This window comes from Oncorhynchus mykiss, chromosome 29 (genome assembly GCF_057628025.1).
Source record: "Oncorhynchus mykiss isolate SJ-2025 chromosome 29, ASM5762802v1, whole genome shotgun sequence".
In the NCBI taxonomy this organism is placed as follows: Eukaryota; Metazoa; Chordata; class Actinopteri; order Salmoniformes; family Salmonidae; genus Oncorhynchus; species Oncorhynchus mykiss.
The window spans coordinates 2,902,501-2,930,000 of NC_143050.1; the positions used below are offsets into that span (position 1 = coordinate 2,902,501).

The 27,500-nt window shown below is 45.3% G+C and overlaps 1 protein-coding gene across 1 annotated transcript in view; it reads right to left on the reverse strand.

Moving 5' to 3' along the window:
* The window catches only part of mtus2a (microtubule associated tumor suppressor candidate 2a), a 146,983-nt gene that overhangs the window by 70,536 nt on the left and 48,947 nt on the right, over positions 1-27,500 (reverse strand). Inside the window, exon 4 of the mRNA XM_036967473.2 lies at positions 9,539-9,763. Coding sequence (XP_036823368.2) covers positions 9,539-9,763 — 225 coding nt within the window. The remainder of the gene's footprint in view (positions 1-9,538; positions 9,764-27,500) is intronic.

A 27,500-nucleotide genomic window follows, 5' to 3' on the forward strand; every position in this document is an offset into this window, starting at 1 on the left:
CATCCAGTCCCAGCTCCCCTCAACCCCTCCCATCTATCTCCTAACAACATCCAGTCCTTCAGCTCCCCTCAACCCCTCCCATCTATCTCCTAACACCATCCAGTCCTTCAGCTCCCCTCAACCCCTCCCATCTATCTCCTAACACCATCCAGTCCTTCAGCTCCCCTCAACCCCTCCCATCTATCTCCTCTAACACCATCCAGTCCTTCAGCTCCCCTCAACCCCTCCCATCTATCTCCTAACACCGTCCAGTCCTTCAGCTCCCCTCAACCCCTCCCATCTATCTCCTAACACCATCCAGTCCTTCAGCTCCCCTCAACCCCTCCCATCTATCTCCTAACACCATCCAGTACTTCAGCTCCCCTCAACCCCTCCCATCTATCTCCTAACGCCATCCAGTCCTTCAGCTCCCCTCAACCCCTCCCATCTATCTCCTAACACCATCCAGTCCTTCAGCTCCCCTCAACCCCTCCCATCTATCTCCTAACACCATCCAGTCCTTCAGCTCCCCTCAACCCCTCCTATCTATCTCCTAACACCATCCAGTCCTTCAGCTCCCCTCAACCCCTCCTATCTATCTCCTAACACCATCCAGTCCTTCAGCTCCCCTCAACCCCTCCCATCTATCTCCTAACACCATCCAGTCCTTCAGCTCCCCTCAACCCCTCCCATCTATCTCCTAACACCATCCAGTCCTTCAGCTCCCCTCAACCCCTCCCATCTATCTCCTAACACCATCCAGTCCTTCAGCTCCCCTCAACCCCTCCTATCTATCTCCTAACACCATCCAGTCCTTCAGCTCCCCTCAACCCCTCCCATCTATCTCCTCTAACACCATCCAGTCCTTCAGCTCCCCTCAACCCCTCCCATCTATCTCCTAACACCATCCAGTCCCATCCTTCAGCTCCCCTCAACCCCTCCTATCTATCTCCTAACACCATCCAGTCCTTCAGCTCCCCTCAACCCCTCCCATCTATCTCCTAACACCATCCAGTCCTTCAGCTCCCCTCAACCCCTCCCATCTATCTCCTAACACCATCCAGTCCTTCAGCTCCCCTCAACCCCTCCCATCTATCTCCTAACACCATCCAGTCCTTCAGCTCCCCTCAACCCCTCCCATCTATCTCCTAACACCATCCAGTCCTTCAGCTCCCCTCAACCCCTCCCATCTATCTCCTAACACCATCCAGTCCTTCAGCTCCCCTCAACCCCTCCTATCTATCTCCTAACACCATCCAGTCCTTCATCTCCCCTCAACCCCTCCCATCTATCTCCTCTAACACCATCCAGTCCTTCAGCTCCCCTCAACCCCTCCCATCTATCTCCTAACACCATCCAGTCCTTCAGCTCCCCTCAACCCCTCCCATCTATCTCCTAACACCATCTAGTCCTTCAGCTCCCCTCAACCCCTCCCATCGATCTCCTCTAACACCATCCAGTCCTTCAGCTCCCCTCAACCCCTCCCATCTATCTCCTAACACCATCCAGTCCTTCAGCTCCCCTCAACCCCTCCCATCTATCTCCTAACACCATCCAGTCCTTCAGCTCCCCTCAACCCCTCCCATCTATCTCCTAACACCATCCAGTCCTTTAGCTCCCCTCAACCCCTCCCATCTATCTCCTAACGCCATCCAGTCCTTCAGCTCCCCTCAACCCCTCCCATCTATCTCCTAACACCATCCAGTCCTTCAGCTCCCCTCAACCCCTCCCATCTATCTCCTAACACCATCCAGTCCTTCAGCTCCCCTCAACCCCTCCCATCTATCTCCTAACACCATCCAGTCCTCCAGCTCCCCTCAACCCCTCCTAACTATCTCCTAACACCATCCAGTCCTTCAGCTCCCCTCAACCCCTCCTATCTATCTCCTAACACCATCCAGTCCTTCAGCTCCCCTCAACCCCTCCTATCTATCTCCTAACACCATCCAGTCCTTCAGCTCCCCTCAACCCCTCCCATCTATCTCCTAACACCATCCAGTCCTTCAGCCCTCCTCAACCCCTCCTATCTATCTCCTAACACCATCCAGTCCTTCAGCTCCCCTCAACCCCTCCCATCTATCTCCTCTAACACCATCCAGTCCTTCAGCTCCCCTCAACCCCTCCCATCTATCTCCTAACACCATCCAGTCCCATTCTTCAGCTCCCCTCAACCCCTCCCATCTATCTCCTAACGCCATCCAGTCCTTCAGCTCCCCTCAACCCCTCCCATCTATCTCCTAACGCCATCCAGTCCCATCCTTCAGCTCCCCTCAACCCCTCCCATCTATCTCCTAACACCATCCAGTCCTTCAGCTCCCCTCAACCCCTCCCATCTATCTCCTCTAACACCATCCAGTCCTTCAGCTCCCCTCAACCCCTCCCATCTATCTCCTAACACCATCCAGTCCTTCAGCTCCCCTCAACCCCTCCTATCTATCTCCTAACACCATCCAGTCCCATCCTTCAGCTCCCCTCAACCCCTCCCATCTATCTCCTAACACCATCCAGTCCTTCAGCTCCCCTCAACCCCTCCCATCTATCTCCTAACACCATCCAGTCCTTCAGCTCCCCTCAACCCCTCCCAACACCATCCAGTCCTTCAGCTCCCCTCAACCCCTCCTATCTATCTCCTAACACCATCCAGTCCCATCCTTCAGCTCCCCTCAACGCCTCCCATCTATCTCCTAACACCATCCAGTCCTTCAGCTCCCCTCAACCCCTCCCATCTATCTCCTCTAACACCATCCAGTCCTTCAGCTCCCCTCAACCCCTCCCATCTATCTCCTAACACCATCCAGTCCCATTCTTCAGCTCCCCTCAACCCCTCCCATCTATCTCCTAACGCCATCCAGTCCTTCAGCTCCCCTCAACCCCTCCCATCTATCTCCTAACGCCATCCAGTCCCATCCTTCAGCTCCCCTCAACCCCTCCCATCTATCTCCTAACACCATCCAGTCCTTCAGCTCCCCTCAACCCCTCCCATCTATCTCCTCTAACACCATCCAGTCCTTCAGCTCCCCTCAACCCCTCCCATCTATCTCCTAACACCATCCAGTCCTTCAGCTCCCCTCAACCCCTCCTATCTATCTCCTAACACCATCCAGTCCCATCCTTCAGCTCCCCTCAACCCCTCCCATCTATCTCCTAACACCATCCAGTCCTTCAGCTCCCCTCAACCCCTCCCATCTATCTCCTAACACCATCCAGTCCTTCAGCTCCCCTCAACCCCTCCCAACACCATCCAGTCCTTCAGCTCCCCTCAACCCCTCCTATCTATCTCCTAACACCATCCAGTCCCATCCTTCAGCTCCCCTCAACGCCTCCCATCTATCTCCTAACACCATCCAGTCCTTCAGCTCCCCTCAACCCCTCCCATCTATCTCCTAACGCCATCCAGTCCTTCAGCTCCCCTCAACCCCTCCCATCTATCTCCTAACGCCATCCAGTCCCATCCTTCAGCTCCCCTCAACCCCTCCCATCTATCTCTTAACACCATCCAGTCCCATCCTTCAGCTCCATTCAACCCCTCCCATCTATCTCCTAACGCCATCCAGTCCCAGCTCCATTCAACCCCTGCCATCTATCTCTTAACACCATCCAGTCCCTTCCTTCAGCTCCATTCAACCCCTCCCATCTATCTCCTAACGCCATCCAGTCCCAGCTCCCCTCAACCCCTCCCATCTATCTCCTAACGCCATCCAGTCCTTCAGCTCCCCTCAACCCCTCCTATCTATCTCCTAACGCCATCCAGTCCTTCAGCTCCCCTCAACCCCTCCCATCTATCTCCTAACGCCATCCAGTTTGAATGTCTAATTCCCATAAACTTGTTTTAGCTGTATGTGTGACATCATAACTCCACCAGTCTTATTTATGATATCATTCAAAAAAGATTATACCATTTAAAAAAAAAAATCCAAAACATGTTTTACTTTTTATTTTTTATTTTTTATCAATTAGTATATTTGTTGTACTATTTGTTCTGTCTTTTCTGCTGGATTTAACTGGTAACCAGTTAACCAACTGTTAACCAACTGTTAACCAACTGTTAACCAACTGTTAACCAACTGTCAACCAGCTTTCTATGGATTGTTTAAAAAAAAAATAGTGGGATAATTGGGGTGAGCCATTTTTTACTAATCTGCTAGAGAACCAGTTCGGATTTACGTCTAACTTCTGTACGACTGACGCCTTTAGTGGTCTAATGCTTTAATATTTAATCATTTCAGCCCTCTGAATTCATTTTCATTATATAAATAGGCCCATTTCATTTTGTATGGTTCTCCCGTTCCAAATAAAGTGGAACATTTTCGGTGTAGTTATAGGGAAGTGTAAATAAGTAAACTGTGATATGACTATAGAATTAATCAGGGTGATTTTCCCACAACTACAGCAGTAGCAACTGGTAGCAAGATCTTATCTATTTTTTGCTAACGTTCTACTAAAATGTCTTTCTTCTGGGATATTAATACTGAGTCCACTTCACCGTCAGACCATGTTATTGGTAAACGACATCAAATCAAATCTACATTTGAGCCAAATACAACCTCACAGTGAAATGCTGACTGACCTCACAGTGAAATGCTGACTGACCTCACAGTGAAATGCTGACTGACCTCACAGTGAAATGCTGACTGACCTCACAGTGAAATGCTGACTGACCTCACAGTGAAATGCTGACTGACCTCACAGTGAAATGCTGACTGACCTCACAGTGTAATGCTGACTGACCAGCCCTTAACCAACAGGTGTAGACCTCACAGTGAAATGCTGACTGACCAGCCCTTAACCAACAGGTGTAGACCTCACAGTGAAATGCTGACTGACCTCACAGTGAAATGCTGACTGACCTCACAGTGTAATGCTGACTGACCGGCCCTTAACCAACAGGTGTAGACCTCACAGTGAAATGCTGACTGACCAGCCCTTAACCAACAGGTGTAGACCTCACAGTGAAATGCTGACTGACCAGCCCTTAACCAGCAGGTGTAGACCTCACAGTGAAATGCTGACTGACCAGCCCTTAACCAACAGGTGTAGACCTCACAGTGAAATGCTGACTGACCAGCCCTTAACCAGCAGGTGTAGACCTCACAGTGAAATGCTGACTGACCAGCCCTTAACCAACAGGTGTAGACCTCACAGTGAAATGCTGACTGACCAGCCCTTAACCAACAGGTGTAGATCTCACAGTGAAATGCTGACTGACCAGCCCTTATTAACCAACAGGTGTAGACCTCACAGTGAAATGCTGACTGACCAGCCCTTCACCAACAATGCAGATTTAAGAAAAATAAGAGTTAAGGAAGAATTTACTAAAATAAACTGAAGTTAAAAAAAATTATAATAATCAATAAAAATAAAGAAGAAAAATAACAAATAATTAAGGAGCAATAATGAAATAACAGTAACGAGACTATACACAGGGTGTTACGGTACAGAGTCAATGTGGAGACTATACACAGGGTGTTACGGTACAGAGTCAATGTGGAGGCTATACACAGGGTGTTACGGTACAGAGTCAATGTGGAGGCTATATACAGGGGGTACCGGTACTGAGTCAATGTGGAGGCTATACACAGGGTGTTACGGTACAGAGTCAATGTGGAGGCTATATACAGGGTGTTACGGTACAGAGTCAATGTGGAGGCTATATACAGGGTGTTACGGTACAGAGTCAATGTGGAGGCTATATACAGGGTGTTACGGTACAGAGTCAATGTGGAGACTATACACAGGGTGTTACGGTACAGAGTCAATGTGGAGGCTATACACAGGGTGTTACGGTACAGAGTCAATGTGGAGGCTATATACAGGGGGTACCGGTACTGAGTCAATGTGGAGGCTATACACAGGGTGTTACGGTACAGAGTCAATGTGGAGGCTATATACAGGGTGTTACGGTACAGAGTCAATGTGGAGGCTATATACAGGGTGTTACGGTACAGAGTCAATGTGGAGGCTATATACAGGGGGTACCAGTACAGAGTCAATGTGGAGGCTATACACAGGGTGTTACGGTACAGAGTCAATGTGGAGGCTATATACAGGGGGTACCGGTACTGAGTCAATGTGGAGGCTATACACAGGGTGTTACGGTACAGAGTCAATGTGGAGGCTATATACAGGGTGTTACGGTACAGAGTCAATGTGGAGGCTATATACAGGGTGTTACGGTACAGAGTCAATGTGGAGGCTATATACAGGGTGTTACGGTACAGAGTCAATGTGGAGGCTATATACAGGGTGTTACGGTACAGAGTCAATGTGGAGGCTATATACAGGGTGTTACGGTACAGAGTCAATGTGGAGGCTATATACAGGGTGTTACGGTACAGAGTCAATGTGGAGGCTATATACAGGGTGTTACGGTACAGAGTCAATGTGGAGGCTATACACAGGGTGTTACGGTACAGAGTCAATGTGGAGGCTATATACAGGGTGTTACGGTACAGAGTCAATGTGGAGACTATATACAGGGTGTTACGGTACAGAGTCAATGTGGAGGCTATACACAGGGTGTTACGGTACAGAGTCAATGTGGAGGCTATATACAGGGTGTTACGGTACAGAGTCAATGTGGAGACCATACACAGGGTGTTACGGTACAGAGTCAATGTGGAGGCTATATACAGGGTGTTACGGGACAGAGTCAATGTGGAGGCTATATAGAGGATGTTACGGTACAGAGCCAATGTGGAGGCTATATACAGGGTGTTACGGTACAGAGTCAATGTGGAGGCTATATACAGGGTGTTACGGTACAGAGTCAATGTGGAGGCTATATACAGGGTGTTACGGTACAGAGTCAATGTGGAGGCTATATACAGGGTGTTACGGGACAGAGTCAATGTGGAGACTATATACAGGGTGTTACGGTACAGAGTCAATGTGGAGGCTATATACAGGGTGTTACGGTACAGAGTCAAGGTGGAGGCTATATACAGGGTGTTACGGTACAGAGTCAATGTGGAGGCTATACACAGGGTGTTACGGTACAGAGTCAATGTGGAGACTATATACAGGGTGTTACGGTACAGAGTCAATGTGGAGGCTATGTACAGGGTGTTACGGTACAGAGTCAATGTGGAGGCTATATACAGGGTGTTACGGTACAGAGTCAAGGTGGAGGCTATATACAGGGTGTTACGGGACAGAGTCAATGTGGAGACTATATACAGGGGGGTACAGGTACAGAGTCAATGTGGAGGCTATATACAGGGTGTTACGGTACAGAGTCAATGTGGAGGCTGTAATTCTCTCTCTCTAATGCTCTCTCTAATTCTCTCTCTCTAATTCTCTCTCTCTAATTATCTCTCTCTAATTCTTTCTCTCTAATTCTCTCTCTCTAATTCTCTCTCTAATTCTCTCTCTAATTCTCTCTCTCTAATTCTCTCTCTCTAATTCTCTCTCTAATTCTCTCTCTCTAATTATCTCTCTCTAATTCTCTCTCTCTAATTCTCTCTCTCTAATTCTGTCTCTAATTCTCTCTCTAATTCTCTCTCTAATTCTCTCTCTCTAATTCTCTCTAATTCTCTCTCTAATTCTCTCTCTAATTCTCTCTCTAATTCTCTCTCTAATTCTCTCTTTTTTTTCTTTTTCTGTCTGTCTGTCTGTCTGTCTGTCTGTCTGTCTGTCTGTCTGTCTGTCTGTCTGTCAGTCTGTCTTTCTCTCACTCTGAGGATCTGAGCCCTAGGACATGTGATAAATACGTGTGATTTGATGGATTGATCTAGATCCTCCCAGGAGGCTGTGGAGTGATCCAAAACATGAATGGACAGCATACAATGACACTTTTTTCAAATCCCTGGATTTCTAGATATTACTGTTGGATATGATTTTTAAAAGCTAAATAGCTATTTAATAATTAATAATTACTTTGAAAGCCAGCTATGAATACCAGGCCTGGTTTCCCAATTAGTTGTTTTTTTGTGATCTATTGTTTCCCAGTAATTGTTATACCGAACAAAAAAATACACTATATTTACAAAAGTATGTGGACGCCGGTTCAAATGAGTGGATTTGGCTATTTCAGCCACAGCCGTCGCTGAAAGGTGTATAAAATCGAGCACACAGCCATGCAATCTCCATAGACAAACATTGTCAGTAGAATGGTCCTTACTGAAGAGCTTGGTGACTTTCAACGTGGCACCGTCACAGGATGCCACCTTTTCAAACAAGTCAGTTCGTCAACTGTAAGTGCTGTTATTGTGAATTGGAAATGTCTAGGAGCAACCACACGCACTCAACCCACGCCTTGATGTGTGACTGAGTCTACAGTTGTAGCTGTTTGAGAAGGCAAACAAAACTTGAGCAGGAAGAGGAAGATTTGATTAACTAGCCGTGGCTAACGGAGCTCAGGTGCACCCCCTTTCCCCCAACACACACACACACACACACACACACACACACACACACACACACACACACGCTGGTCCCCTGTTGTGACCCTTCTTCCCAATCACCTCTGTGCAGTCAGACCATTTGATTAACTCTCTGCCGCCACAGTGTTAATGACTGTTAAGAGGATTTAGTGTCAAGAGGTACCGTGACTACCTGTTAAGAGGATTTACTGTCAAGAGGTACCGTGACTACCTGTTAAGAGGATTTACTGTCAAGAGGTACCGTGACTACCTGTTAAGAGGATTTACTGTCAATCAAGAGGCACAGTGACTACCTGTTAAGAGGATTTACTGTCAAGAGGCACAGTGACTACCTGTTAAGAGGATTTACTGTCAAGAGGTACCGTGACTACCTGTTAAGAGGATTTACTGTCAAGAGGTACAGTGACTACCTGTTTAAGCACACACTCAATACATCACATTACACATGGAGAGAGAGAATGTGAAGAGAAAGAAACAGCGGGATAGAAAGACAGAAAGGATTTGCCTGTTATAGTACAATAATTACACTGTAACTGGAAAGGATAGAGAGATGGAATGATAGACAGATATCCTGTGTGACTCAGAAAGGATAGAGAGATGGAATGATAGAGAGATATCCTGTGTGACTCAGAAAGGATAGAGAGATGGAATGATAGAGAGATATCCTGTGTGACTCAGAAAGGATAGAGAGATGGAATGATAGCGAGAGATATCCTGTGTGACTCAGAAAGGATAGACAGATGGAATGATAGCGAGAGATATCCTGTGTGACTCAGAAAGGATAGACAGATGGAATGATAGCGAGAGATATCCTGTGTGACTCAGAAAGGATAGAGAGATGGAATGATAAAGAGATGGAATGATTAGAGAGATGGAATGATAGAGAGATGGAATGATGGAGAGAGATATCCTGTGTGACTCAGAAAGGATTGTACTGTAAGTCTCTCTGGATAAGATAGTCTGTTAAATGACACTACTGCCAGTCTCTCTGGATAAGAGAGTCTGCTAAATGACTCACTACTGTAAGTCTCTCTGGATAAGAGAGTCTGTTAAATGACTTAAATGTAGATACAGAGATTTACTCACATAGACAGGGGTCAGACTGTGTGCTGTCAGGATAGATAGATAGATAGATAGATAGATAGATAGATAGATAGATACATAGATGAGGTACTCACGTCGACAGGGGTCTGACGGGGAGCTCTCAACAGAGTGGAGAGAGGACACAGATGAGACACTGGAGCTCCGTATGAACCCGAACGCAGCCAGACGTCCAGCTCCAGGAGCTCCAGGGGGGAGACACACAGAGCTGAACCCAGGAGCACGCAGCGCTGACTGGCTGGGGAGCAGAGTTCTGGGGGTCTGGGACGGAGCTGGGGTGGGTGACGGTCTTTGCTGGTCACCTAGAGAGAGTAGAGAAGGGGAAAACTGTCCATCTTGTGGGAAACAAATCACATTTAATGAATCAAGTGTTCTTCAACAGCAGCAAGTGGGAAGCTCAACCAAACTCAGTTATATAGATACTGGGTTGTCTGTTAGGTTCTCTACAGTAGTGGTTTATATAGATACTGGGTTGTCTGTTAGGTTCTCTACAGTAGTGGTTTATATAGATACTGGGTTGTCTGTTAGGTTCTCTACAGTAGTGGTTTATATAGATACTGGGTTGTCTGTTAGGGTCTCTACAGTAGTGGTTTATATAGATACTGGGTTGTCTGTTAGGTTCTCTACAGTGGTGGCAGGCTGACAGTGTGTCTCTGCCCGAGTCAAGATTCTCTAATCAACATTGAAGTGGAACCAAGCTGACTCAGTCTTCCAGTGGAAACAGGAGACAAGGGAAGATATAAGATGAGGACTACAAGGAGTGGGAAAAGGAGAAAGAGAGGAGTATGGAAAAATAAAGTATTGAGATTTGAGAGTGATAAGGGGGGGGGTTCAATTCGATTCAATTCAAGGGGCTTTATTGGCATGGGAAACATTTGTTAACATTGCCAAAGCAAGTGAGGTAGATAATATACAATAGTGAAATAAACAATAAAAATTAACAGTAAACATTACACATACAGAAGTTTCAAAACAATAAAGACATTACAAATGTCATATTATATATATACAGTGTTTTAACAATGTACAAATGGTTAAAGGACACAATATAAAATAAATAAGCATAAATATGGGTTGTATTTACAATGGTGTTTGTTGTTCACTGGTTGACCTTTTCTTGTGACAACAGGTCACAAATCTTGCTGCTGTGATGGCACACTGTGGTATTTCACCCAATAGATATGGGAGTTTATCAAAATTGGATTTGTTTTCAAATTCTTTGTGTGTCTGTGTAATCTGAGGGAAATATGTCTCTCTAATATGGTCGTACATTGGACAGGAGGTTAGGAAGTGCAGCTTAGTTCCCCCCTCATTTTGTGGGCAGTGTGCACATAGCCTGTCTTCTCTTGAGAGCCATGTCTGCCTACGGCGGCCTTTCTCAATAGCAAGGCTATGCTCACTGAGTCTGTACATAGTCAAAGCTTTCCTTAAGTTTGGGTCAGTCACAGTGGACAGGTATTCTGCCGCTGTGTACTCTCTGTTTAGGGCCAAATAGCATTCTAGTTTTCTCTGTTGTTTTGTTAATTATTTCCAATGTGTCAAGTAATTATCTTTTTGTTTTCTCATGATTTGATTGGGTCTAAATGTGCTGCTGTCCTGGGGCTCTGTGGGGTTTGTTTGTGTTTGTGAACAGAGCCCCAGGACCAGCTTGCTTAGGGGACTCTTCTCCAGGTTCATCTCTCTGTAGCTGATGGCTTTGTTATGGAAGGTTTGGGAATCGATTCCTTTTAGGTGGTTGTAGAATTGAATGGCTCTTTTCTGGATTTTGATAATTAGTGGGTATCGGCCTAATTCTGCTCTGCATGCATTATTTGGTGTTCTACGTTGTACACGGAGGATATTTTTGCAGAATTCTGCGTGCAGAGTCTCAATTTGGTGTTTGTCCCATTTTGTGAAGTCTTGGTTGGTGAGCGGACCCCAGACCTCACAACCATAAAGAGCAATGGGGTCTATAACTGATTCAAGTATTTTTAGCCAGATCCTAATTGGTATGTTGAATTTTATGTTCCTTTTGATGGCATAGAATGCCCTTCTTGCCTTGTCTCTCAGATCGTTCACAGCTTTGTGGAAGTTACCTGTGGCGCTGATGTTTAGGCCAAGGTATGTATAGTTCTTTGTGTGCTCTAGAGCAACGGTGTCTAGATGGAATTTGTATTTGTGGTCCTGGCGACTGGACCTTTTTTGGAACACCATTATTTTGGTCTTACTGAGATTTACTGTCAGGGCCCAGGTCTGGCAGAATCTGTGCAGAAGATCTAGGTGCTGCTGTAGGCCCTCCTTGGTTGGTGACAGAAGCACCAGATCATCAGCAAACAGTAGACATTTGACTTCGGATTCTAGTAGGGTGAGGCCGGGTGCTGCAGACTTTTCTAGTGCACGCGCCAATTCGTTGATATATATGTTGAAGAGGGTGGGGCTTAAGCTGGATCCCTGTCTCACCCCACGACCCTGTGGGAAGAAATGTCTGTGTTTTTTGCCAATTTTAACCGCACACTTGTTGTTTGTGTACATGGATTTTATAATGTCGTATGTTTTTCCCCCAACACCACTTTCCATCAATTTGTATAGCAGACCCTCATGCCAGATTGAGTCGAAGGCTTTTTTGAAATCAACAAAGCATGAGAAGACTTTGCCTTTGTTTTGGTTTGTTTGTTTGTCAATTAGGGTGTGCAGGGTGAATACATGGTCTGTTGTACGGTAATTTGGTAAAAAGCAAATTTGACATTTGCTCAGTACATTGTTTTCATTGAGGAAATGTACAAGTCTGCTGTTAATGATAATGCAGAGGATTTCCCCAAGGCTACTGTTGACGCATATCCCACGATAGTTGTTGGGGTTGAATTTGTCTCCACTTTTGTGGATTGGGGTGATCAGTCCTTGGTTCCAAATATTGGGGAAGATGCCAGAGCTAAGGATGATGTTAAAGAGTTTTAGTATAGCCAATTGGAATTTGTTGTCTGTATATTTGATAATTTGATCATTGATCATTTTATTTTGTCCTGTAGCTCATTTTCTCTCTCTCTCTCTCTCTCACTCTCTCTCTCACTCTCTTCTGCCTTTCTCTAAGCTGCTGGGTGAATGTACAAGCCCCCCCCCCCCCTCCCAGCTAGAGCCACTAATTCTGGCCACAGAGATAAGACAGACAGCCCTCTGGTCTCTCTCTCTCTCTCTCTGTGTGCGTGTGTGTGTGTGTGTGTGTGTGTGTGTGTGTGTGTGTGTGTGTGTGTGTGTGTGTGTGTGTGTGTGTGTGTGTGTGTGTGTGTGTGTGTGTGTGTGCACTTCTCCATTAGGCATAGCTGTGTGCTTCAATGCACTGTACTGTAATAACAGCACTCAAACAGAGAGAGAGAGAGAGAGATAGGAGGAGGGAGAGAGAGAGGGAGATAGAGGGAGAGAGAGATATAGGGAGAGGGAGAGATATAGGGAGATAGAGAGAGAGGGAGAGAGAGATATAGGGAGAGGGAGAGGGAGATAGAGAGAGAGGGAGAGAGATATAGGGAGAGGGGGAAAGAGAGCGAGATAGAGGGAGAGAGAGGGAGATAAAGGGAGAGGGAGAGAGAGAGAGGGAGAGGGAGAGAGAGAGAGGGAGAGAGAGAGCGAGAGACAGAGAGAGAGAGTGAAAATAGAGAGTGAAAAGAGAGAGAGAGATAGAGAGATATAGGGAGAGGGAGAGAGAGAGAGAGCGATAGAGGGAGAGCGAGAGAGTGAGGCAAAGAGAGAGAATTAGAGAGAGAGGGTGAGAGGGAGGATGGAGATGGAAGGAGAGAAAGGAACTCACATGCCAAATGATCCCCTCATAAAATACACCCCCACATCCACTCAACCATCCCTCCCTCCCTCCCTAACTCCCTCCATCTGTCTCCAGTTCTGCATCAGGGGCTTTGTTAATAAAATTGTGGGCAACGTTTTCTGACTTACTAAAGCTACATGTCCCTTGCACCCTTCCTCCTTCTCTCCTTCTCATCCTGTCTGAGGGAAATAAGAAGGAAGTCATTCCCCAACCCATTACCACGAAAATAATTTCACCATGCATCCGTAGAGCGGCAAGCATTTCCCGTGACCAATGTGACCAATGACCAATGTCTACCCTCTACGACCAGGTAAACCTCTACAAAGCGACAGTGCCAACCTGGACTCTTGAAAATAAATCAGACTCAACCGCACCCTCAGCACAGGAGCAACAGAGCGATGATCGCCCCGCCCAGACCTGCAAGACCCTCCCAGACCTTCATCGAGGGGACCTGCACCCGGAGGATCCAAGCCAAGAGGACTTACACCCAGACCACAGCATCACCATCCCCACCCCCACCCCAACCAGTCAACCCCCCCCCCCCCCCCCCCCACAAACAAACCCTGGCCACACCCTATATACAGTAGCTTGTGAAAGTATTCACCCCCCTTGGCATTTCTCCTATTTTGTTGCCTTACAACCTGGAATTAAAATAGCTTTTTGGGGGGTTTGTATCATTTGATTTACACAACATGCCTACCACTTGAAGATGCAAAATATTCTTTATTGTGAAACAAACAAGAAATAAGACCAAAAAAATTGAAAACTTGAGCGTGCACAACTATTCACCCCCCCAAAAGTCAATACTCTGTAGAGCCACCTTTTTGCAGCAATTACAGCTGCAAGTCTCTTGGGGTATGTCTCTACAAGCTTGGCACATCTAGCCACTGGGATTGTTGTCCATTCTTCAAGGCAAAACTGCTCCAGCTCCTTCAAGTTGGATGGGTTCAGCTGGTGTACAGCAATCTTTGAGTCATACCACAGATTCTCAATTGGATTGAGATCTGGGCTTTGACTAGGCCATTCCAATATATTTAAATGTTTCCCCTTAAACAACTCGAGTGTAGCTTTAGCAGTAGGCTTAGGATCATTGTCCTCCTGGAAGGTGAACCTCCGTCCCAGTCTCAAATCTCTGGAAGACTGAAACAGGTTTCCCTCAAGAATTTCCCTGTATTTAGCGCCATCCATCATTGCTTTAATTCTGACCAGTTTCCCAGTCCCTGCCAATGAAAAACAACCCCACAGCATGATGCTGCCACCCCCATGCTTTACTGTGGGGATGGTGTTCTCGGGGTGATGAAAGGTGTTGGGTTTGCGCCAGACATTGCATTTTCCTTGATGGCCAAAAAGCTAAATTTTATTCTCATCTGACCAGAGTACCTTCTTCCATATGTTTGGGGAGTCTCCCCACATGCCTTTTGGAAAACACCATACGTGTTTGCTTATTGTTTTCTTTAAGCAATGGCTTTTCTCTGGCCACTCTTCCATAAAGCCCAGCTCAGTGGAGTGTACGGCTTAAAGTGATCCTATGTACAGACACTCTAATCTCACTGTGGAGCTTTGAAGCTCCTTCAGGGTTATCTTTAGTCTCTTTGTTGCCTCTCTGATTAATGCCCTCCTTGCCTGGTCTGTGAGTTTTGTTGGGTGGCCCTCTCTTGGCAGGTTTGTTGTGGTGCCATTTTTTAAATAATGGATTTAATGGTGCTCCGTGGGATGTTCAAAGTTTCTGATATTTTTTTATAACCCAACCGTGATCTGTACTTCTCCACAACTTTGTCCCTGACCTGTTTGGAGAGCTCCTTGGTCTTCATGGTGCCCCTTGCTTAGTGGTGTTGCCCCTTGCTTAGTGGTGTTGTAGACTCTGGGGCCTTTCAGAACAGGTGTATATATATTGAGATCATGTGACAGATTGTGTGACAGTTAGATTGCACACAGGTGGACTTTATTTAACTAATTATGTGACTTCTGAAGGTAATTGGTGGCACCAGATCTTATTTTGGGGCTTCATAGCAAAGGGAGTGAATACATATGCACCACTTTTCTGTTAATTATTATTTATTTATTTCACTTCACTAATTTGGACTATTTTGTGTTTGTCCATGAAATCCCCCAAAAAATCAATTTAAATTACAGGTTGTAATGCAACAAAATAGGAAAAACGCCAAGGGGGATGAATACTTTTACCTGCACCTGTACGCCCCCACAGATCAGGCCGCTTCTCGTTTCCAGGCCCAGGGACACGTACTAGTCTGTGGCGACCGAAATGCCAGAACTGGACAAGAACCAGACACCCTCAGCACACAGGGGACAAAACACCTACCTGGAGGTGACATCATTCCCTCCCCCATATGCCCCTAGGCACAACTATGACGAAACAACCAACAAAAAACGGGTCACAACTCCTGCAGCTCTCACCTTAGTGGTTAGAGCATTGGGCCAGTAACTAAAAGGTTGCTGGATCAAATCCCCAAGCTTATATGGTAAACATTTTGACATTCTGCCCCTGAACAAGGCAGTTAACCCCACTGTTCCCCGGTAGGCCGTCATTGTAAATAAGAATTTGAAGGACAGATTTTTAGCTTGTCAGCTCAGGGATTTGAATTTGCAACCTTTCGGTTATTAGTCCAACGCTCTAACCACTAGGCTACCCTGCCGCCCCATAGGAGGAGATATTGGACGGACAGGGACCTTGTGGAGACAGGCTGGGGAATATCGCCGCCCGAAGAAGGAACTGGAGGCAGCTAAGGCTGAGAGGCGGCGATATGAGGCAAGTGAGCAAGGCACGAGAGGCAGCCTCAACATTTTTTGGGGGGGAGTACACGGGGAGATTGGCGGAGTCGGGCTATAGACCTGAGCCAACTCCCCGTGCTTGCCGGAGGCAGCGTGGTACTGGTCAGGCACCATGTTATGCGGTAAAGCGCACGGTGTCTCCAGGGCGCGCTCATAGCCCGGTGCCCTATATGCCAGCCCTCCGCAAGTGCCATGCGAGAGTGGGCATCCAGCCAGGGCGGATTGTGGCAGCTCAGCACGCTTGGTCTCCGGTGCGCCGTTTCGGCCCAGGGTATCCTGCGCCGGCTCTACGCACTGTGTCTCCGGTGCGCTGGGACTGTTCAGTTCGTCCTATGCCTGCGCTCCGCCCATGCCGGGCTAAAGTGGGCATTAAGCCAAGTGGAGAGGTGCGAGTGGTAAGCACCAGATCTCCAGTGCTCCCCCACAGCCCGGATCGAACTGTGCCTGCACTCTGGAGGGTCCGGGCTAAAGTAGGCATTCAGCCTGGAGGAGTGGTGCCAAAGCTGCGCACCAGAGCTCCAGTGCTCCCCAACTGCCCGGTTCATCCTGTGCTTCCTCTACGCACCAGGCCTCCTGTGGACCCTGTGGCTGCCCCACGCACCAGGCTGTCTCTGTGTCTCCTCCCTCCAGAGTCGACCTCCAGTCCAGAGCCTCCAGAGACGCCCTCCAGTCCGGAGCCTCCAGAGTCGCCCTCCAGTCCGGAGCCTCCGAGGCACCCTCCAGTCCGGGGCCGACAACGAGGGTTCCCAGTCCGGGGCCCGCTACGAGGGTCCCCGCTCTAGAGGTGCCACCTAAGTGGGCCAAGCCAGAGGTGGAGGGGGGTCTACGTCCTGCACCAGAACCGCCATCATGGAGAAAATGCCCACCCAGACTCTCCCCTATAGGTTCAGGTTTTGCGGCCGGAGTCCGCACCTTTGGAGGGGGTACTGTCACGCCCTGACCGTAGAGCTTTTTATGTCTCTATTTTTGGTTTGGTCAGGGTGTGATTTGGGCTTTCTATGTTCTTTTTTCCATGTTTTTATTTCTTTGTTTTGGCCGGGTATGGTTCCTAATCAGGTACAGCTGACTATCATTGTCTCTGATTGGGAACTTTTTCCCACCTATGTTTGGTGGGTTAGTGTTCTGTTTAGTGTTCTGCACCTGACAGGACTGTTTCGGTTTAGTTTATTGTTATTTTGTTTCAGTGGTCAGTTCAATAAAAGTCCTGAACACTTACCACGCTGCGCTTTGGTCCAATTCCTCCTCATCCGACGACGACACCCGTTACAGGCATTGTATCATTTCAAATCTATAGTGCAGAGCCAAAACAACAAAACATGTGTCCCAATAGTTTTGGAGCTCACTGTCAACAAATTGGCAAGGGAATTGGAACATTCCGCAACACCTGGCCTACTAGAATCTGAAGTCAAATGTCTACTGTTTTCTGATGATCTGGTACTTCTGTCCCCATCCAATTAGGGTACAACAGATTTGTACCTTGTCAGCTCGGGGGTTTGAACTCGCAACCTTCCGGTTACTAGTCCAATGCTCTAACCACTAGGCTACCCTGCCGCCTAATGGTTTTACAAAAAAGGTCCAGTTGCCAGAACCACAAATATAAATACAAATATAAATGATATCTAGACACTGTGGAAGAGGTGATTATTTTTTTGTTATCTATCAACAAACCACCAGGGTCTGATAACTTGGATGGAAAATTCTAATTGTAGACTTTTGGGGAAAATTTGTGTTGGACAAGATATAATACAATTTTTACTGCAAACAACATATTTTCAGCATTCTTATAGGGAAGGACATTCAACAAGCACAGCACTTACACAAATAACTGATGAATGGCTGAGAGAAATTGATGATAGTGGGAGCTGTTTTGTTAAACTTCAGTGCGGCTTTTGACATTATCGATCATGGTCGGCTGCTGGAAAAACGTAGGTGTTATGGCTTTACACCCTCTGCTGTATTGTGGATAAAGAGTTACCTGTCTAACAGAACACAGAGGGTGTTCTAGAATGGAAGCATAATAATAATAATCCAGATAGAATTTACAACCTTTGCTATATTTGTCATGTATTCTCCCTCTCTAGGTCACTAGACAGCTGATTATTACACACACCTGTCACCATCGTCACTCGCACCAGCTCTTACTGACACTCACCTGGACTCCATCACCTCCTTGATTACCTGTCCTATTTATGTCCCTGCCTTTGGTTCCTTACTGTTTCTGTATCTGTTTCATGTCGGTGAACTGTTCGTGTTTCTTGTTTTGTTAATGTTTGTTTATTTATTAAACGTATTCACTCCCTGCTTTCCTGCTTCCCGACTCTCAGCGTGCATCGTTACAATATTGTGGATTAAGAAGAGTTACCTGTCTAACAGAACACAGAGGGTGTTCTTTAATGGAACCCTCTCCAACATAATCCAGGTAGAATCAGGAATTCCCCAGGGCAGCTGTCTAGGCCCCTTACTTTTTTTTTTTTGTTACTAATGACATGTCACTGGCTTTGATTAAAGCCAGTGTGTCTAGTTTTGCGGATGACTCAACACTATACACGTCAGCCACTAAAGCAAGTGAAATCACTGCAACACCTAACAAAGAGCTGCAGTTAGTTTCAAAATGGGTGGCAAGATTCCAAGAACACAGGATGAGATGTTACTATCCTTTGTGCAAGCACTTCCAAGAGTTAATGAACAGTGAGCCTGGTGAAATTTGGGGAGCGCATCGTCAGTAGTGTAGCTTTGGTTCCTAGGGTGTTTCGGCCTTTCACACTATACACCCTCCCCAAAGGCGGCCAGCGACAAGGTGATCAATCCTACGCTTGCGTCCCATTCCCAATTAGTCATAGGAGTTGCCTTGTTGTTGATAGCCAACATCCCATGGGACTATGCATGGCAGGGGCGTCCTCCTCCCTGAGTCAAGCATTGTTGGCTGCATACCTCCTGGCCCTCTCACTTCGGGGCCCAGCTGGGGTCTTTCCTCTTCATCCAGAGCCACTGACTGCTGCCTTCTGCCGCCTCCGATACAGCTTTGATTGCCGAACGCTGGCTCTGGCCCTTAATTCCAAGGTCTCTAAGCAGTCTGGTTGTAGATGTTGCCACAAAACCTCTGCAGCCCACCTCCACTGGTCGGACTTCTGTGTTCCAGCCATGATGCCGTGCTTCGGCAGCTAGATCGGCATAGCGCAGATGTTTTCGCTCATAAGCCTCATCTACTGAGTCCTCCCAGGGTACTGTGAGCTCAATGATGAAGACCTTCTTGAACGAACGGGACCAGAGCACCATGTCAGGTCTTAGGGTGGTGGTTGCGATCTCCGGAGGAAACACAAGTTGCCGGCCAATGTCAGTTAGCATTTTCCAGTCGCGGGCCAAGCGCAGCTGGTCTCACTCTAATGGTGTCGAGCCGCTCTTCGGTGGTTTAGCCCCTTCGCGGACAAAGTTTGTTCGTAAGGGGTGTGATGCTGCTGGGGGCGGTAGGGAGTTGGTGGACGCTCGCTTGTCCTCCAGGGCGGACGCAAGGTTTTTAAGGACTTGGTTGTGACGCCAAGTGTAGCGTCCTTGGGCGAGGCTTGTTTTACACCCTGTGAGAATGTGCCTGAGGTTGGCTGGCATGGAACAGAGGGCACAGTCCGGATCTTCACCATACCATTGGTGAAGATTAACTGGTGTTGGAAGGACGTCATATGTTGCTCTGATGGAAAAGCTCAACCGCCTCGCTTCCATGGCCCACAGATCCTTCCAGCTGATCTTCAAGGAATAGGTTTGTCCTAAGTATTTCTAAAATTAAAGTCACTGTATTTGGGACAAATCATTATTGAAATTGTAAACCTCATCTAAACCTGTAAACCTGTAAACCTCAACTAATTTAAACTGTCATGGTCAAAACATATTGTTACAACAGTAGCTAAGATTGGGAGAAGTATGTCCATAATAAAGCGCTAATCTACCTTCTTAACAGCACTATCAACAAGGCAGGTCCTACAGGTCCTAGTTTCTACCTTAACAACACTATCAACAAGGCAGGTCCTACAGGCCCTAGTTTCTACCTTCTTAACAACACTATCAACAAGGCAGGTCCTACAGGTCCTAGTTTCTACCTTCTTAACAGCACTATCAACAAGGCAGGTCCTACAGGCCCTAGTTTCTACCTTCTTAACAACACTATCAACAAGGCAGGTCCTACAGGCCCTAGTTTCTACCTTCTTAACAGCACTATCAACAAGGCAGGTCCTACAGGCCCTAGTTTCTACCTTCTTAACAGCACTATCAACAAGGCAGGTCCTACAGGCCCTAGTTTCTACCTTCTTAACAACACTATCAACAAGGCAGGTCCTACAGGCCCTAGTTTCTACCTTCTTAACAACACTATCAACAAGGCAGGTCCTACAGGCCCTAGTTTCTACCTTCTCAACAACACTATCAACAAGGCAGGTCCTACAGGCCCTAGTTTCTACCTTCTTAACAACACTATCAACAAGGCAGGTCCTACAGGCCCTAGTTTCTACCTTCTTAACAACACTATCAACAAGGCAGGTCCTACAGGCTCTAGTTTCTACCTTCTTAACAACACTATCAACAAGGCAGGTCCTACAGGTCCTAGTTTTTACCTTCTTAACAACACTATCAACAAGGCAGGTCCTACAGGCTCTAGTTTCTACCTTCTTTACAGCACTATCAACAAGGCAGGTCCTACAAGTCCTAGTTTCTACCTTCTTAACAGCACTATCAACAAGGCAGGTCCTACAGGCCCTAGTTTCTACCTTCTTAACAACACTATCAACAAGGCAGGTCCTACAGGCCCTAGTTTCTACCTTCTTAACAACACTATCAACAAGGCAGGTCCTACAGGCCCTAGTTTCTACCTTCTTAACAACACTATCAACAAGGCAGGTCCTACAGGCCCTAGTTTCTACCTTCTTAACAACACTATCAACAAGGCAGGTCCTACAGGTCCTAGTTTCTACCTTCTTAACAACACTATCAACAAGGCAGGTCCTACAGGCCCTAGTTTCTGCCTTCTTAACAACACTATGAACAAGGCAGGTCCTACAGGCCCTAGTTTCTACCTTCTTAACAACACTATCAACAAGGCAGGTCCTACAGGTCCTAGTTTCTACCTTCTTAACAACACTATCAACAAGGCAGGTCCTACGGGTCCTAGTTTTGTCGCACCTGGACTACCGGTCAGTCGTCTGGCCAGGTGCCATCAAGAGGGACGTCTGAAAATTACAATTGGCTCAGAACAGTGCAGCACGGCTGGCCCTTAAATATACACAGAGAGCTAACATGAATAGTATGCATGTCAATCTCTCAAGGCTCAAAGTGGAGGAGAGATTGACTTCATCAATAAAACAAAACAGAGCAAACTAGAATGCTATTTGGCCCTAAACAGAGAGTACACAGTGGCAGAAAACCTGACCACTGTGACTGACTCAATCTTAAGGAAAGCTTGACTATGTACAGACTCAGTGAGTATAGCCTTGCTATTGAGAAAGGCTGCCGTAGGCAGACCTGGTTTTCAAGAGAAGACAGGCTATGACCACACTGCCCACAGAATGAGGTGGAAACTGAGCTGCACTTCCTAACCTCCTGCCAAATGTGTGTCCATATTAGAGACACATATTTCCATAGACCCACAAAGAATTAGAAAACACATCCAATTTTGATAAACTCAAACATCTGTTGGGTGAAACACAGTGTGCCATCACAGCAGCAAGATTGTGACCTGTTGCCACAAGATAAGGGCAACCAGTGAAGAACAAACACCATTTTAAATACAACCCATATTTATGTTTATTTATTTTCCCTTTTGTACTTTAACTATTTGCACATAATGACATTTGTAATTTCTGTATTATTTTGGAACTTTTGTTAGCGTAAAGTTCACTGGTAATTTATATTGTGAATTTAATTTTTGTTTATTGTCTAGTTCACTTACTTTGGAAATGTTAACGTGTGTTTCCAATTACAATAAAGCCCTTACATTGAATTTAATTGAATTGAGAGAGGGACAGAGTTAGGGAGAGACAGAGAGACTGAGGGACAGAGTTAGGGAGAGACAGAGAGACTGAGGGACAGAGTTAGGGAGAGACAGAGAGAGCGAGGGGCAGAGTTAGGGAGAGACAGAGAGACTGAGGGACAGAGTTAGGGAGAGACAGAGAGAGCGAGGGGCAGAGTTAGGGAGAGACAGAGAGAGCGAGGGGCAGAGTTAGGGAGAGACAGAGAGAGCGGGTGACAGAGAGAGAGAGGGACAGAGTTAGGGAGAGACAGAGAGACTGAGGGACAGAGTTAGGGAGAGACAGAGAGAGCGAGGGGCAGAGTTAGGGAGAGACAGAGAGAGCGAGGGGCAGAGTTAGGGAGAGAGAGAGAGCGAGAGGCAGAGTTAGGGAGAGATAGAGACAGAGACAGAGAGGGACAGAGTTAGGGAGAGACAGAGAGACTGAGGGACAGAGTTAGGGAGAGACAGAGAGAGCGAGGGGCAGAGTTAGGGAGAGACAGAGAGAGCGAGGGGCAGAGTTAGGGAGAGACAGAGAGACTGAGGGACAGAGTTAGGGAGAGACAGAGAGAGCGAGGGGCAGAGTTAGGGAGAGACAGAGAGAGCGAGGGGCAGAGTTAGGGAGAGACAGAGAGAGCGAGGGGCAGAGTTAGGGAGAGACAGAGAGAGCGAGGGGCAGAGTTAGGGAGAGACAGAGAGAGCGAGGGGCAGAGTTAGGGAGAGACAGAGAGAGCGGGTGACAGAGAGAGAGAGGGACAGAGTTAGGGAGAGACAGAGAGACTGAGGGACAGAGTTAGGGAGAGACAGAGAGAGCGAGGGGCAGAGTTAGGGAGAGACAGAGAGAGCGAGGGGCAGAGTTAGGGAGAGAGAGAGAGCGAGAGGCAGAGTTAGGGAGAGATAGAGACAGAGACAGAGAGGGACAGAGTTAGGGAGAGACAGAGAGACTGAGGGACAGAGTTAGGGAGAGACAGAGAGAGCGAGGGGCAGAGTTAGGGAGAGACAGAGAGAGCGAGGGGCAGAGTTAGGGAGAGACAGAGAGAGCGAGGGACAGAGTTAGGGAGAGACAGAGAGACAGAGACAGAGAGGGACAGAGTTAGGGAGAGACAGAGAGAGCGAGGGGCAGAGTTAGGGAGAGACAGAGAGAGCGAGAGGCAGAGTTAGGGAGAGATAGAGACAGAGAGAGTGAGGGGCAGAGTTAGGGAGAGACAGAGAGACTGAGGGACAGAGTTAGGGAGAGACAGAGAGAGCGAGGGGCAGAGTTAGGGAGAGACAGAGAGACTGAGGGGCAGAGTTAGGGAGAGATAGAGAGAGAGAGCGAGGGGCAGAGTTAGGGAGAGACAGAGACAGAGAGAGCGAGGGACAGAGTTAGGGAGAAATAGAGAAATAGAGAGATAGAGTGGGAGGGGCTGACTTAGAGAAAGATGGAGAGAGAGGGAGTGAGTGAGGGGCAAACTTAGGGAGTTACTATATAAACCCTATACTACTATTATACTATATTAACCCTAACCCTATACTACTATTATACTATATTAACCCTAACCCTATACTACTATAATACTATATTAACCCTATACTACTATTATACTATATTAACCCTATACTACTATTATACTATATTAACCCTAACCCTATACTACTATTATACTATATTAACCCTAACCCTATACTACTATTATACTATATTAACCCTAACCCTATACTACTATAATACTATATTAACCCTAACCCTATACTACTATTATACTATATTAACCCTAACCCTATACTACTATAATACTATATTAACCCTATACTACTATTATACTATATTAACCCTATACTACTATTATACTATATTAACCCTAACCCTATACTACTATAATACTATATTAACCCTATACTACTATAATACTATATTAACCCTATACTACTATAATACTATATTAACCCTATACTACTATTATACTATATTAACCCTAACCCTATACTACTATTATACTATATTAACCCTATACTACTATTATACTATATTAACCCTATACTACTATTATACTATATTAACCCTATACTACTATTATACTATATTAACCATATACTACTATTATACTATATTAACCCTATACTACTATTATACTATATTAACCCTATACTACTATTATACTATATTAACCCTATACTACTATTATACTATATTAACCCTAACCCTATACTACTATAATACTATATTAACCCTATACTACTATTATACTATATTAACCCTAACCCTATACTACTATTATACTATATTAACCCTATACTACTATTATACTATATTAACCCTATACTACTATTATACTATATTAACCATATACTACTATTATACTATATTAACCCTATACTACTATTATACTATATTAACCCTATAGTACTATTATACTATATTAACCCTATACTACTATTATACTATATTAACCCTATACTACTATTATACTATATTAACCCTAACCCTATACTACTATAATACTATATTAACCCTATACTACTATTATACTATATTAACCATATACTACTATTATACTATATTAACCCTATAGTACTATAAACTATATTAACCCTAACCCTATACTACTATAATACTATATTAACCCTATACTACTATTATACTATATTAACCCTATAGTACTATAAACTATATTAACCCTATAGTACTATAAACTATATTAACCCTAACCCTATACTACTATAATACTATATTAACCCTATACTACTATAATACTATATTAACCCTATACTACTATAAACTATATTAACCCTATACTACTATTATACTATATTAACCCTATACTACTATTATACTATATTAACCCTATAGTACTATAAACTATATTAACCCTATACTACTATTATACTATATTAACCCTATACTACTATTATACTATATTAACCCTATAGTACTATAAACTATATTAACCCTATACTACTATTATACTATATTAACCCTATACTACTATTATACTATATTAACCCTATAGTACTATAAACTATATTAACCCTATACTACTATTATACTATATTAACCCTATACTACTATTATACTATATTAACCCTATAGTACTATAAACTATATTAACCCTAACCCTATACTACTATAATACTATATTAACCCTATACTACCATTATACTATATTAACCCTATAGTACTATAAACTATATTAACCCTATACTACTATTATACTATATTAACCCTATAGTACTATAAACTATATTAACCCTATACTACTATTATACTATATTAACCCTATACTACTATTATACTATATTAACCCTATAGTACTATAAACTATATTAACCCTATACTACTATTATACTATATTAACCCTATACTACTATTATACTATATTAACCCTATATTACTATAATACTATATTAACCCTATAGTACTATTATACTATATTACCCTATTCTACCGCAAAATAATAACACACTGAACTGTTAACAAATGACAGGCCACTTCTGTTCACTGAGCTGTTATCAAATAAACACTGTAGCTTCAGTATGCATGCCAGCCTAGACTCTAACCATGGGTCAGAGGGAGGAGGGGGAGGGAGGGAGGGAGGGAGGGAGGGAGGGAGGGAAAAAAGGGGAGGGAGGGAGAGAGGGGGGGGGGAGAGGGGGGGGATAGAGAGAAAGCTTCAGTATGCATGCCAGCCTAGACTCTAACCATGGGTCAGAGGGAGGAGGGGGAGGGAGGGAGGGAGGGAGGGAAAAAAGGGGAGGGAGGGAGAGAGAGGGGGGGAGAGGAGGGGGGGGGATAGAGAGAAAGCTTCAGTATGCATGCCAGCCTAGACTCTAACCATGGGTCAGAGGGAGGAGGGGGAGGGAGGGAGGGAGGGAAAAAAGGGGAGGGAGGGAGAGAGAGGGGGGGAGAGGAGGGGGGGGGATAGAGAGAAAGCTTCAGTATGCATGCCAGCCTCCAACCATGCTCCAAAGGGAGAGAGAGGGGGGAGGGAAGGAGAGCTTCAGTGTGCTTGCCAGCATAGCCTCCAACGATGGGCCAAAGGGAAGGAGGAGAGAGCCTCACTGCCAGATTGTGAGGTCTGGAGCTCAGCCACTCCTTCCTTCCTCCTTCTACCCAGGATCCAGGTCCTTTTGCTGAGCCACCAGCTGTACTCAAGCCCCCTGTCTGGACCTGGGCCTAGTCTGCTGTGGGTGCAAAGCCATGGAAAGACATACACACAACAAACAGCATATGTAATGTAATGCATGTCCTGTATATGACTGTGCCTGTATATGATACAGTGTGTGAAGGCAGGGCTCAGGGCTTGGGTGTGCACACACACACACACACAGAGAGAGAGACACACACACACACACACACACACACACACACACACACACACACACACACACACACACACACACGTTCCATAATGCAATTAGTGAAAAACACTAGCGTCAAAAGGTCATATTTATTTACGGAGATTAAAATGTCTGTGTTGAAAAGAAAGGTGATCAAATTGGCCAAATTTGATCTGTGAAGCAAAGACATGTCTTATAGTATTAAAACACTAATGTTAATGTTTTTCAAATGCGTACTGCCTCCAGCTTATTGCCTAGTGGTGTGTGTGTGTGACGTGCTGATGAAGCCTTCCGTTTCCGTTTGATGTTCAAAACAATTCTCAGAAAATCTCTGCCTTCAGACGAAGACAACTGGGAAAATGTTTTATTTATTTATTTTATTTAACCAACAAAAAAACACAGAGCCTTCAGAAAGTATTCATACCCCTTGACTTATTCCACATTTTGTTGTGTTACAGATTGAATTCAAAATGAATTAAACATATTTTTTTTCCACCCAACTACACAAAATGCCAAAGAGAATATTTATTAAAAATGAAATACAGAAGTGTCAAATGTATTCATTTATTATTTTTTATTTTTTTATTCTGTCAGAGCTCTGTCTAATTGGTGGTTAATCATTGCTAGACAGCCATTTTCTAGTCTTGCCATAGATTTTCAAGCCAATTTAAGTCAAAACTTTCAGAACTAGGCCACTCAGGAACATTCATTATCTTCTTGGTAAGTAACTCCAGTGTATATTTGGCCTTGTGTTTTAGGTTATTGTCCTGCTGAATGTTGAATTAATCTCCCAGTGTCTGTTGAAAAGCAGACTGAACCAGGTTTTCCTCCAGGGTTTTGCCTGTGCTTAGCTCTATTACATTTATTTTATCCTAAAAAACTCCCTAGTCCTTGTTGATGACAAGCATACCCATAACATGATGCAGCCACCACAATGCTTGAAAATATGGAGAGTGGTACTCTGTGTTGTGTTGGATTTGCCCCAAACATAACGCTTTGTATTCAGGACATAAAGTTCATTTCTTTGCCACATTTTTTGCAGTTTTACTGTAGTGCCTTGTTGTAAACAGGAAGCATGTTTTGGAAAATGTACAGGATTCTTTCTTCCCTCTGTCATTTAGGTTAGTATTGTGGAGTAACTACAATGTTGTTGATC